Genomic DNA, 13,804 nt, shown 5'->3' with positions numbered 1-13,804 from the left:
GCAGAGTGTTCTTCCTGATCTATGTGTTTTGCCCTTTCGCAAACCCCAGAGAAACAGTGCTAGAGTCTTGTGCTCATTTGCTGACACAGCTTAGGTTTCGTAATGAGATGGAAGGAACCTAATATGCTCAAATAGGAAACAACTTCAGGTAAATGTGTCAAGAAGATGATACTTTTCTCACATCAAATCGCAATTTATATTTTAATACACTGTAAGAATTGATTTTCTTCCTATTTTCTGGCTGTCAAATGAAAATAGTCTGAGAATGGTAAAACATAATTAGTTTCCAAATAAGAGAGAGAGGGGATATATGTGAATAAGTCAAAATTCTTCTTTCAGTGCTTGCTCATGTCCATTCTATTATAGGTTACATTGTAGGTATGTGTGCTTGACACATGCACCAGTGCTACCTTATCTCGTGGCAATCATGAGTCATTTCATATCTTTAAATCTCACTTAAAACCCTCCTTTTCTCTTTTTAGTTCATCACTGAATCTCCCTGGAAAGAGTTTTGCATCAGTTTATTTTCAAATAGTGAGAAAAGACTGTTACTTTTCATAACGGTTGGTCTTTGAGATGTGCTGCTCAGATCCATTCCATTGGAGGTGCGTGTGCTCAACACATGCACCAGTGCCAGAAGTTTTTCCCTCAGTGTATCCGTAGGGGACCAGCTCTGGCGCCCTCCCGAGTGGCGTGCATATGCACTGGTATAAGGGGCACCACCATCCCTCAGTTTCTTCTTATTGCCAGTGATGGTGCTGGAATGTCTCCTTGCCTCGGCAAGCTTTCCTATCTCAACTGTGCCTAGTAGCGAATTCGTTGTATATGGTTGTTAAAGTTGTACTGTAAATAGCTCCCTTAGTGTAAAGTTAGAATTAGTTAGTTCGTCCTGGACTTAGCCTAGAGACAGGGCATGCCCTGGTCCCCAGGCTTCAAGCCTTTTGACAGCTGCAAAAAATCTATGCCAGTCAGTGATCTCCATAGAAGCTGCCTGAGGTGTTTAGGGAAACCCACATGAGTGACAAGTGTTGCATTTGCAAGAGCTTCAGGCTGCAGATCAAAAAGGAGTGGGACATTCGTCCTCGAGCGCTCCTTATGAAGTCTGCCCTCACACCGGCCTCAGAGCTGACAAGATTGGACTCTGCTTCAAGTACCGTGGCCTCAGTGTGGAGCACGCTGCTGGCACCAACTGCTGACCGGTGCTGATCCCTATCCCCAGTACTAGCTAAAAAAGCAAAGAAGGGCCAGGAGAGGATGTTCTCATACATCCGTAAAGGGAGGGAGAGAGCTGGAGGAGAGCAAAGACCCATGTGGGGCGGCTCTGCCCCTCCAGACACTGGCCAGGCTCCAGCTCTCATTGAGCTGTTGAGCCCACTTCCAGACCTGCTCGCCACCCTGGGAAGCGGCAGAGCACTCGGCACCTAGTGGTGCCGTTCATGCCAGCCAGTGAGGTGCCCCGTTTGAGGGGTAAACCTGCCCTGGGACCCTTCCAGTGGTCTCCATCAGTGCGGCACCACTCACCGTTGCAGGGGGCACCCCGCCAGCGCTTGCCTGAACAGCACCACCAGCCCCTGGATGCGGATCAGCTTACTTGCTAGAGTTTCCAGTGTCGGTCCCTGGACTTTAGGGTAGCGTTCCTCAGGGTCCCAGTGTCAGTTGCTGGTGGTCTGGTGCAGATCTGCAGAGGCATGTCACTAGTCTCCAGAGTCTCAGTGCTGGGAGCGTCCAATCCTCGGCACTGCTCCGGTGGGTCGAGACACCAGTCATTGGAGTCCCATAATCAGTCTCCGGATCACCAGTAATGATCACTGCGAGCATGTCCACGGTCTCAGAGATGTCGATCCTCTCACTCCTGGTCCTGGTCTACGGAGTGGCAAAGTGTAAGGCGCTGATTGCCGGGGTATTGTCGCTGATCTGCCGAATGCTGCCGGTCACCGGAATCACGGCATTGAGAGCCATTGTCCCGGTGCAGGTCCCCAATGGAGGTCCACAGAGAGAGCCAACAGGAATTGGGTAGACAGGTGGCCTCGGTACTGTTCTGGTCCCCCAGACAAGCATCTCCCTCCTTGGGCTCTGACAGTGAGGAGGAAGTATTAGAGCACGAGGAGGAGGACCTGCCTGCAAGCCATGGTCACCCACAGGGGACATTGGCTTTCCCCTCTGGGCCACCAATGGCTGCCTGGCCCCAGGACCAGTGGCTGGCCCCCTGGCAACTATGGAACCCCAACTGTTGCAGGGGCATCAGTCAGTCTCAGGGGCAGCCGAAAGGCAGTCGGCGGCTGTCTCCTTCCCGCCACCTAACTCGGACGCGGAGTCAGAGTAAGCTCCCCAGGGACAGCCAGCCTCAGCCGAGGCTCCTTTGGCAGAAACGGTGGAGTGGGCAGACCCACCTGTACCTGCCTTCTCTTCATCTCTGCCAGATGAGGCGATAGCGGGGCCTTCTCACGCGGTCCCCCAGGATGATGCCAGGGCCCACCAAGAGCTTTCAAAGACGGTGGCATCAAACTGGGGCTGGAAGCCGAGGAGGTGGCAGAGCCCTCAGACTCCCTGTTCAATGTATTAAGTACAGCAGCCCCCCTCCAGTTTGGCATTGCTAGTACACGAGGGAGTGGTGAAACTAATCAAGGACCTCTGGCAGATACCCTTCTCCCTGCCCCACATCTCCAAGCGAGTGGAAAGAAAGGACTATGTCACCGCTAAGGTTTATCTTTATACCCATCTTGCCCCATGCTCACTGGTTGTGTCAGCAACCAGTGAGCACAATAGACAGGTCCAACCGGGATCAATGGCTAAGAATAAGATGGCAACAAGGCTCGATCTCTTTGGTAGAAAAACTTATTCTACGTCTGGCCTCCAGCTGAGAGTGCCCAACCATCAGGTCTTGTTTGGCTGCTATGATTTTAGTATTTGTCAGTCCATGGCTAAGTTCATGGACTCACTGTCAGAGGAGTCCAGGAAGGAATTCTCTGCTGTCCTCGATGTGGGCAGGGCTGCTATTTCTATAAGGCATGCATCCTGGTTGCAGTCGGGCCTGTCAGTGGAGGTTCAGCAGTCCATCCAGGACCTCCCATTCCATGGCCTGGGACTGTTCTTGGAACAGACAGACAGTAAATTACATGGCCTAAAAGACTCTAGGACTACCTTGTGCTCTCTGGGCCTTTACACTCCGGAGCTTGAGAAGAAGCAGTTTAAGCTGCAACAGTCCTGCAGGTTCAGGACCCAACCTCAACCAGAGCCCTTTCAAAAGAAGGGCAAGGGCTATAAGCACTGGCAGACCATCAGCTGGCCCCCTCAGCTCACTCGAGCTCTACCCGCAATCAACTGGGTAATAAGCAGGAATTTTTGAGGGTGCGCTCAAGGGCGACCTTCCAGCCTGTGTCCTGGATCCAGCACCTCTGCTTTTTTCCAACTGTAAACAGTGGCAGGGGAGAGAAGATAGTACCTGAGTTGTGTGTGCTTGTATGAAACTAAATGGCTTTGATATCTGGGAAACAGGATGGTGCAAGCCAACAAACTGGTTTGAAAATCAGCAGGACAGTGTTTGAATTTCAGCCTGTAAATGTGGTAGAAGATGGTTGTCTTACTGCTTTGACTGAAAGAGTCGTCTGACCACCACATTATAGCCTCCCCAGTCTCACCCAGAACTACTTATCTTGAGAAACAAAGTAAAGAGCTTGAGGGAATTATAGTAGTCCTGATAGTAAATGGTAAGAGTGCTCATTCTGACAGTGTTGAAGTCTACTTTTATCTAGTAGCCAAGAATGGGTGGGAAAAAATTCATGGTCAAGGTTGATTTGAGATTTTTTGACTTAGGTCTGAATTAGAGACTTACAGAAGAAGTTGCATAGGCAGTCAAAGCAACTGACTATCCTTTTCCCTCCCCCCTGAATTCCTGTGTGGTGGTAGCTACTTAAACCAAACTTTACACAGGTGGTTGGTTACTAATTGTTTTTCATTTTCTGGGTGTCCAGCTTGATACCATGGTTTGCAGAGCTGCTGAGTTCTCACAGCTGCAACTGAAGTCAATGGAGCTCTGCTTTGAATGTATTTATAAAATCCTATATAATGCTGAATTAGGATCTGATTTTTCAGAGTAGATGTATCAAATTGGGCACCCAAAATTAGAGGAAACTTTTGACCCAAATCTCTCTGTCCCTCAGTTCCCCTCTGTAAAATGGGAATTACGCCCTTTCACTTCAGAGGGGTGTTCTGAAGATAAATAAAATGTTTGTGAAGCACTTGAATGCTATAGTGAAGAGTGCCATAGAAACGCCCATGAGTGGCTTTTGAATAATATGCAGCAAAGTCATGAGGCCACACACAGAACAATGAGGATAAATAGAATATTTAATAGCTGCTAAGTGAGCACCATCCATCCTGTCCACTGAATGAGGCAGGAGCCTTGTGGAAAAAATGTGAGATCATGTAACTAAAGATCATATCATATAATAGATAGGCACAAGGGCAGGGGTTCTCAAACTGGGTGTTGGGACCCATCAGGGGGTCACGAGGTTATTACATGGGGGGTCATGAGCTGTCAGCCTTCACCCCAAACCCCGCTTTGCCTCCAGCATTTATAATGGTGTTAAATATATAAAAAAGTGTTCTTAATTTATAAGGTGGGGGTTGCACTCAGAGGCTTGCTAAGTGAAAGGGGTCACCAGTACAAAAGTTTGAGAACTACTGCATAAGGAGGTGAATTAAGATACCACAGGGCACTTTTTTCTGACATTTCCTAACTCATCAGATGTCAGCGTTGTTTCATTATCTGTTTCTTCTTGGTCCAGGTGGGGCAGTTTGTACTGGATATTGTATCCTCCAAGAGGCCGATGGAGACAAGAAAACAGACAATGACTCCTAGTCTTAAAATGCGTGTTAGGGAATGATCCTGCATTGGTATACATATGGACTAGATGTTCTAGGTCCTTTCCTTCCCAAATTTGTGTGAATCCTTGATAGAGACTAGGTCTGACTAAGCTCTCTAGTTCAGTTTCTAGCAAGTGGGTAAGCCTCTCCGATGGAGAATACTTTGAAATAAGAATGTTGGTAAAAGGACAAGTAAAACAATGGTTGCTGCTTTGTTAAGAATACAATCTAAAAATACTAATGAAAGAAGCCTTTCAGGAAAATTTGCTATTTACAATGTCTAGCTTTGTTACGTGTAAAATGCATAACCTCTGCACAAACAGATATTTCGGAAACGTGGTATTTTAATAGCCAATAGGATACTGTAATTCCTGGGTATAAAATATTATATGAAAGAAACATTATCTTGATTAGGTGGTGTAGTAATACTACACAAAATATTCCATAGACACTTCCAGAAATTATAGAAACGAGGAGTACTTGTGGCACTAACAAATTTATTTGGGCATAAGCTTTCGTGGGCTAAAACCCACTTCATCCACCACTCTGGAACCTGTCAGAAATTATATTTTTCTGGTAGAGAAGATCTTGAGGTAGAATCGGCGTGTAAGCCCATATCATAGGAATACAAATACAATATTTTGGGTGCATTACTGCTCTCTAACTTGGTCAACTTTAAAATGTTGGAGAGATCAGAGAAGCAGTAATTCTTTTTGAGTAATAGTAATGGATAATTTCATCTTATTCTCGTGCAGACACCATAGTTAATCATATGTTTTAGAGTTCAGTTTACCAAGAGCTTTAAACTTTTATTTTATAAAAATCTTGTTGTGATGGAAAACATAAAATATTTGAGCTTTGAATTTTCATGGTGGTTTAATGAAAAATGAATTGATACAGAGAAGTAAGAGTTCAGAAATCAGCCCTTTAGACATTTTTTGTACTAGATTCTCTGGTTTTTTGGGGGGGAGGGGGGAAAGAGACTTTTTGCAAGTAATCTAAAGCACTCTGGGACCTGTAATTTGTCCACATCATTGCTCCTCTTGTGCAGATTCCTAGAATATCAGATATGCATAGGTGGTGTTTGGCTATAGAGCATTTTACAGTATTTTCGCCATAACGGAGAATATTTGCACCAAGGCAAACCCTTTGAATTTGATGACAAATTCAGCAGGTGGTACAAATGCTGTCACTCACTCCCAGGGAGGGAAGGACAGAGAAACAACCTCCTCCCTCCTTCTCAAATATCCCTCTAGCCTAGAGGAAATTCCCTGAGCAGGGAAGAGGAAACCAGGAGTTAAAATCTTACCTCTTCTAATTTCAGTTGACATTCCCGTACAATTCTCTACTCTTAGGATAGGCAAGTCCATGAACCCTAATCTAGAAGACTGTCAGGGGAGAGCTGTTAACACTTGCCCCCATTTCCATTTTGGAATAAATTAGCAGAGAGCTTATGCAACATCATTGCTGGCCTGTAACTCCAGTTTTATTCACAGCATCATGCTGCCTTTCAGAGTCACTAGACAAGTTTGGAATGTCCTAGCTCTAATCATCATAAATCACACTTCTCCCCCAAAACCAGGGATAGAATCGAGGATTCCTTATTACAAATGTTCTAGTGTTAAGTAGTAAATAGTTGCAACTCACTAAGAGTGGGAAAAAGTGTATGACAAGTTTTCCACCAATGGCTGGTCTACAGAGGGACTAGCAGTTCCATCTGTCTTTCAGTCTACCACAAAACTTAAGCAGTGACCTCTGCAATGTTCCAATGGAATAACCTTTCAAATACGTAGAATATATGACAGTCAGATGTGCTGATCTGTTAGTATAATTGATATAAAAGCATATGAGATCACTGTTAAGGTTTTGCACTTTGAGTGCAAATTTCATGAAGATGGGATATACTTGGCTTTTTGGTATCTGCTGGAGACGGAAGGAGAGAGCTTTATGAAGTGTTGAAGTATGTTATCAAAAGCATTGTAGGCAATATGGGAGTGGAAATAAATGCGGAGCGTTTCCCCTTAATTTCTTATTCCCATTCTTTTAAGGTTTTGGGTGAATGGAACATGTCCTGCTTCAACCTTAACTCCTACAAAACATAGTTTTGTTAATTCATGTGTAGATTAGGTTGAACAGCACATCAGGACCGATTTCAGAAACTGTTGCTTGATATCAAATGATGTTGTCTTGGCACATCTTAGTCTGGCACATACAAGAGAGTCTGCTCTTGACATAGACCTTTATAACAAATTGTTCTAGGACCGACAGTTGGTGCTAAGTTACTAAGTAAGAGTGACAAGAATATAATTACAGGTTTCAGAGTAGCAGCCCTGTTAGTCTGTGTCCGCAAAAAGAACAGGAGTACTTGTGGCACCTTAGAGACTAACAAATTTATTAGAATATAATTGTTAGACATCCTGAGAGAGGAAATCATTCCTAGAGGCATGTAGATATAAGAAGAGTGCAAGATACAAGAGATTTTTATTAATGATATAGTTGGTTAGTCTTATTTAGGAAATGTAGAACTGATCCCAGCTTGCAGTGTGCTCAGAGTAACTTCCTGAAGAATGTTGTTAGTCACAGTAGGTATGTGGGTAGCAAGATGAGAATTTGTGGCCACCAGAAATTGTCAGGACTTTTTTCTGGAATGCGTCCAAAACGGCCTTTCCACCTCAACTAGTCAAAATACCCTCCTCTACCTGCCAATCTTCTCCTTGCTGCCACTTCTCCAGATCAGGGATCTGCAAGGAGAAGCTCTGTTTAGCCGCTGATGAGGAAGAGCTGCCTTGGAGCCCAGACTGGCTGATCACAAAGATGCAGACTTGACTGCACAGAGTGAGGCAGGACATCTGCTCAGGATAGGAGGGGCTGAGGGAAAACACACACATTTATTTCAGTCCTTTTGTGCAAAGCACAAATGACTAGTATAGTCACCAGTTGTAAGGGTGAATAGATGTGACCTCCTCAGCAGTCAGCACAGGATCAGTATTGTTCAATTTACTGTCACATGTTAACGATCTGTAAAGCTCTCTGGGACCACCAGGCTTTTATGAGTGTGTGCAAAGCACCAAACACAATGAGGCCCCAATCCTGTTTTGGACTATGGGAGTGACTCATACTTTTTTTGACCTTTTGGATTTAGCATTCCTCATCCACCTGCTCCTTAGCAGGTCATACAAAACCCACAAACCCACTCATTTACTTGTATCATCTTCCACAGTAATAATAAAAAAAGGACAATGCACATAAAAGATAACATGTAAAACAAATTAGAGAAATAGTTTATGCACAGTGGAACTTGTGACAAGTTATGTGGGGGATAAATAGTTCATTAAATTTTTTTTTAAAAAGGGTGGCATGTACATTCCAGTGACAGTGAGGGTATGTCCTCCAGTGATTACTGTCTGACACTTTCTGTATTGTGAATTGAACTGTATTCCACTCATTTGTGCTTTTAGTCTCTGAATGCTTTTGGGCAAGAATTGTTTATCCATGGGATAGTGACCAGTTGTAACGTGCTATGCATGCCTTACAACTCAGTATAAATTATTATAATTTATATGGCTAAAAGAGGCATCTTCAATTACATTGGCTGGGAGAAATTGGGAACTAAATTACTGTGAACTTTCCATTCCTGTGTGTATTCCACGGTTCAGTCAGGTGCATTATGGGCTTTTGGCCTACGCCTGATTTAGGCAGTTATTGGGATCAGGATATTAGATTAGATGGGACACTTGTTACATTTTTCCATTGTTCCAAATTACTCCAAGAAAGAAGATAACACTAGAGAACATGTTCATTCTCTTTTTAGTATGTCTTGGTTAATAGTTGATTCTCTACAGGTCAACATTCAGGACAATTTGATTCTGTAGTATTTTGAAATGAAAATGATTGTGGAAATGGCCTCAGAGTATGAGGTAAAATCCTCAAATAGAGAATCTTAATTCTTCTTCAGGTTGTATCCCTTTGAGTGCTCCGCTTCACATGCGCATGTGCCCCAGCGCCTTTAATTGGAGATTTGTTAGCAGTGATCACTCAGCCCATACGTGCACCCTACACACTGAGGATATATAGGGCTGTGCAGGTGAATTGCCCTCAGATCCTTCACAGTTGCCTTCAGCCTGAGATGGACTGTCAAGCATGCCAGCTTTTATTGAGTGCCTTAATGTTGTTACATAGCATACAGTTTCTTTTCATTTATCGTTTTTACAGTGCAAATATTTGTAATAAAAAATAAAGTGAGCACTGTACACTTGGTATTCTGTGTTGTAATATAAATCAATTTATTTGAGAATGTAGAAAAACATCCAAAATATTTAATAAATTTCAGTTGGTATTCTGTTGTTTAACATTGTGATTAATCGACAGCCCTAATTAGTAATACAGACAGCAAAAATAAACAGCACAAGAAAATATAGAGAACTGTTAACTTGAGTAATGATCAATGACCTATAAGGTCGAGAACTCAAGAGCAAAATTCATAATTACTAGATAGAGAAATGTAAAACAAATGCTGAAGCAAAATTTTATATACTGTGGAGAGTAAATGTTGATGTGTTCAAGGAATTCTTTAAACCAGGTGAACCCTCAATATAAAGATTATAATTTGTTAATTCTGATAAAATCTAGTTTTCTGTGGGATGTGTTAATAGGGCAGAAATGCACATGCAGTGAAGCTGAACCTAAGGCACAATCCACTGTTCACTGATACAGCTTCCACAATTGAACAGGAGGCATTGGCTAGCTTTACGAGTAATTAATACGTGGTGCAGAGCATACATATTCAGTATGCACTATTCTATATATTTTAATGTTTGCTGGATATATATTTACAAGTATAATTGGTTTTTCTTTTGTGATATTAAAAAAACATAGTAGAATTTATGGTACACCAAGCTTTGTGTGTAATAATAAATCCTCTCAGTAATTATCTAATGCTTCTTTACAGACAGTTATGCTTTAATAGTAAGCACATTAACGATTCCTTTCAGGACTGCACAAGTGCTCTTTCTAAAGTAAAAAGAAAAGGAGTACTTGTGGTACCTTAGAGACTAACCAATTTATTTGAGCATAAGCTTTTGTGAGCTACAGCTCACTTCATTGGATGCATACTCACAGTGTATGTTGCTTAGCATGTTTGTAAATCTGGTTGGGCACCCAGAAAATAAGGAACAATAAGTGGCCACCTGTGAAAATTTTTACTTAAGTGATTAGCCCAACATGACATAGGGACTTTGGCCAAAACAGAGGCAGAATCCAGTTCTCCAGGGTGTCAGTGAACACCCATAACCATAAGACTATCTTTTCTCTTCCTGCCTCATTCATTATACACCTTCCAATTTATGTAAGCAATGAGATAGGGATAGCTCACGAAAGCTTATGCTCAAATAAATTGGTTAGTCTCTAAGGTGCCAGAAGTACTCCTATTCTTTTTGTGAATACAGACTAACACGGCTGCTACTCTGAAACCTTTCTAAAGTAGATAGCATTAACTATAATTTGTGTAACTGGAATGATGAAGGTGGGGGGTCTCTTTGCTCATCTATAATTGTTAACATACAGCTGGTAGTAATTAACTCCTTCATCTTTAGTACTTTCTGCTAAGGACATTTTGAATTAATATTTATTACTGGTAAATTCTGATTGCTGACCCTAAGAAGTCAAATAGAGTAACAGTGTGACTATGATTCATAGCTTCTGAGCATGTTTTCTGGTTTGGTGCTCTGCACTAAACAAAGAATATATGTAAGCATGGAAGAGAGGGAATATAGGAGCAGAACTGATCACAAAACAGATTTTCTGTTCTGTGAAAAAAATCGATATTTTGAAAAACATTTAATGCCAAATCAGGATAAATAGCAAAAATTTAGAATTTTTCACAAAATTAAATTCTGAAAACAGTGTTTTGAGTCACTTGAAACATTTTGTTTGCTTTCAGCCCTTTCTTTCTTTTTCTTTCTTTCTTTCTTTAGTGCGTGCGCGCACATGCGTATGTAAAGTGAATTTGAAAACAAAGTCATTTTGAAACCAACAATCAAAGCCTTTAATTTCAAAAGGGGGTATTTTGACATTTTTCAAAATGTTATTTTCCAATTTTAAAAAATACCAAAGTTTTGTCAATGTATATATTTTGGCGAAAAACTGCAGTTTTGTCGAAACTGCATTTACTGATGGAAAACTGTTGGAACAAAATTTTTTTGACCAGCTCTATTGAAGAGCCCTATTGCTAGGGGGAAGTGCCATCTGCTTCACTATCTAGAATACTTTAACAGAGCCAGTGAAATAATGCCAAGTGTCCAAGAAATGGCCTTCTAGCTATAAAAATGAAAGGATTATAAAGGAACTCAGTTTTAAGGGATTTAAATTAAACTAGGTATATATTTGCCGTATAAATATGCATGTGTAGAGAAATTGTTTTTATTTTCTCATGGTAAATATTTAAACTGTAATGTGGAACAGTTCTGATTTGCTCAGAACATGATTTCCTCACATTTGTTTGTGTCTGTGTGTATGTTTGTGCTCTGGTCTACACTGGGGTGGGGGGAAATAGATATAAGTTACGCAACTTCAGCTATGTGAATAACATAGTTGAAGTCGACGTACTTAGATCGACTTACTGTGGTGTCTTCACCGTGGTGAGTTGACTGCTGCCATTCCCTCGTTGATTCTGCCTGTGCCTCTCACAGTGCTGGAGTACAGGAGTTGACGGGAGAGCGCTCGGGGGTTGATTTATCGTGTCTGGTCTAGACTAGACGCTATAAATCGATCCCCACTGGATCGATTGCTGCCCGCTGATCCGGCGGGTAGTGAAGACATACCCTGTGTGTGTTTTCAGCAATAACAACCTTTTACTATGTAATGTTGAAACACTTTTTAGATATTAACCAGTAGTTTTTCTCTATTAATAATTAAACTCTGTTCATTGATGACAAAAGGAACAAATAGTGCTTTTACAATCCGTATGCCCCTCTACTGCAGGTGCTAGGCAAGAATGTTATATAGGAAAACATGTCTGTCTCTAGCATCTGCTGCAGTAAGCCCCACTAGCTGCTTAATGAAAATGTTAAATGGTTGAAATTAAGCAGCTGTTCAGAGAGTGAGGAGGAGAAAACTATGGAAGGAATCTCCAAATCTGTCTAGTTTCCATTAACTTTTCTTGAGAACACTGCATAGTAATTAAAAAAATAAGAATAAAGAACTCAGTGCAATTTGAATGTAGGTATGAGTTGTCTGTGCAAAGTAGACATGCAGTTGCACACAGCTTTTGTACATGAATTTTTGAAAATCAGGCTCCTAGTTTCTTTGTTCACACTTGTGTTGAGTATTAGGAGAAAAATGATCTAGGAGATTGGATTCCAGAATGTTTTACAGGTTTTGCTGAGGCTTTTATAAATAAGCAGAATTTACTTAGAAAAGCTTCTTGGTTTCTGTATCCATTTGCAGAATGGAACTGAGAGGATATGCAGAAGACAAGTTTATTAGTAGTAGGCTTGTTCTTCATACAGTATCAAAAACATGCACAACTCTAATTTTTCTTTTCTTCTCCCTTAAGGTTTTTCTTTGTATCTTGTTTCCTTCACCTGTGTTATACAAGAGCAGTGGTGGAAACAAATCCTAAATTTGTGACATTATGATTGATTAAAAAACAAAACACAGCACTTCCCTAGTTTCTGCACCTGTCAGAAAGAAACTGTCAGAACTAAGGATCGCAGTACCGGGATGGGTTATCCTGCAGCTTATTCAGTTTGAGTTTCACATCACAGACAGATTTTTTGGGTGTATTCTCCAGTGGCAGACCTGATTGGGGCTAACTCTTAATAGAAGCTCTGAGGCAAACCTGATTGTCTATCAGCATAGTGATCCCCATCAGTGCCTGCTGCAGCTGTTTATGTGCTGTTAGTGTTCATGAAATGAGGACACCACTGACAGCTGATGAGGGGAAACAGCCAAACAGGGCAATTTAGCTGATGTGCCTGACTGCAGTGTGAAATGTGTGACATGCTTGGCTGGCAATAGGAGCATATACAGATCACTCAGAACGGACTATTGGGAAGCAAGAATGTGAATCTAAATGGATGGGTTTTTTTTTTCCCCACTGAAATTCAGATTGACAGATTAAGAATCTAACTTGACATCCTATTATCTAGAATTTTATTTCTGAATTTTAGTCCTTCATAAAATGTTATTGCGCCTTATAGTCTGGTGCCCTGCATTTGGTTTAACGTAGGATTTTTGTTCTGATATGGTCCCAGGCATTTGGAGTTAGGTGACCAATGTATTTCCTTAATAAATGTATTAGTAGAAGTGTTCCAGTATGACTGGCACAGATTTATAGTGTATCATCAAAAGACAGTTTGTTCAGCTTTTAATATTCATTAACAAGTTTCTTGGTTTTTATATATTTCAGTAAAAATAGTGTTTCAGGAGGTCCAAAGTAAAAGATGAAAATCTAGTCCCCAAGTTTTCTCTAAAGATGTTGGCGAGAACACGTTTTCTTGCAGATATTTTTAATAACCCTGCACATTTTTTCATAGGATGATGATGAGACTATACCTTCTGCTCCTGATCCTCCAAGTCTTCTCTTACATGAGCGTGGAACAGGTTTTTGTTTTGACTCCAGGTAAATTTGTCATATCTTTCAGGACGGTCATCAACTCAAAGAAAAAATGTTACTGTTCAGAACTTCCAAGTAGTGTTCATTGTTACCAGGGAATTTACTCTTAGATGTGCAATTTGGAGGACTGTTGGCATTATGCCTCATTTCACAGAACATGATGATAGTTTTGGTGCATGAATGAACATTTTTGTTCTTGCTGACCTAATTGTGAGCCTAAGTTAAGAACTTTTATAAAGTGTTATGTTTGCTAAGAGCAGAGTAAGCATTTATGAGCAGAGAGAATGATTTCCTAAGAACCTGCTTAGCCATTAAGACATTCAG

At 41.5% G+C, this 13,804-nt stretch overlaps 1 protein-coding gene across 5 annotated transcripts in view; it reads left to right on the top strand.

Moving 5' to 3' along the window:
- The window catches only part of TAX1BP1 (Tax1 binding protein 1), a 98,107-nt gene that overhangs the window by 74,972 nt on the left and 9,331 nt on the right, over positions 1 to 13,804 (top strand). For all 5 annotated transcript variants that reach the window (XM_073333618.2, XM_073333619.2, XM_073333617.2 and 2 more), the window contains one exon: positions 13,401 to 13,486. In XM_073333618.2, coding sequence (XP_073189719.1) covers positions 13,401 to 13,486 — 86 coding nt within the window. The remainder of the gene's footprint in view (positions 1 to 13,400; positions 13,487 to 13,804) is intronic.

This window comes from Lepidochelys kempii, chromosome 2 (genome assembly GCF_965140285.1).
Source record: "Lepidochelys kempii isolate rLepKem1 chromosome 2, rLepKem1.hap1, whole genome shotgun sequence".
In the NCBI taxonomy this organism is placed as follows: domain Eukaryota; kingdom Metazoa; phylum Chordata; order Testudines; family Cheloniidae; genus Lepidochelys; species Lepidochelys kempii.
The sequence above is the reverse complement of the archived record's forward strand: the minus strand, read 5'-3'. Positions and strand labels throughout refer to the sequence as shown.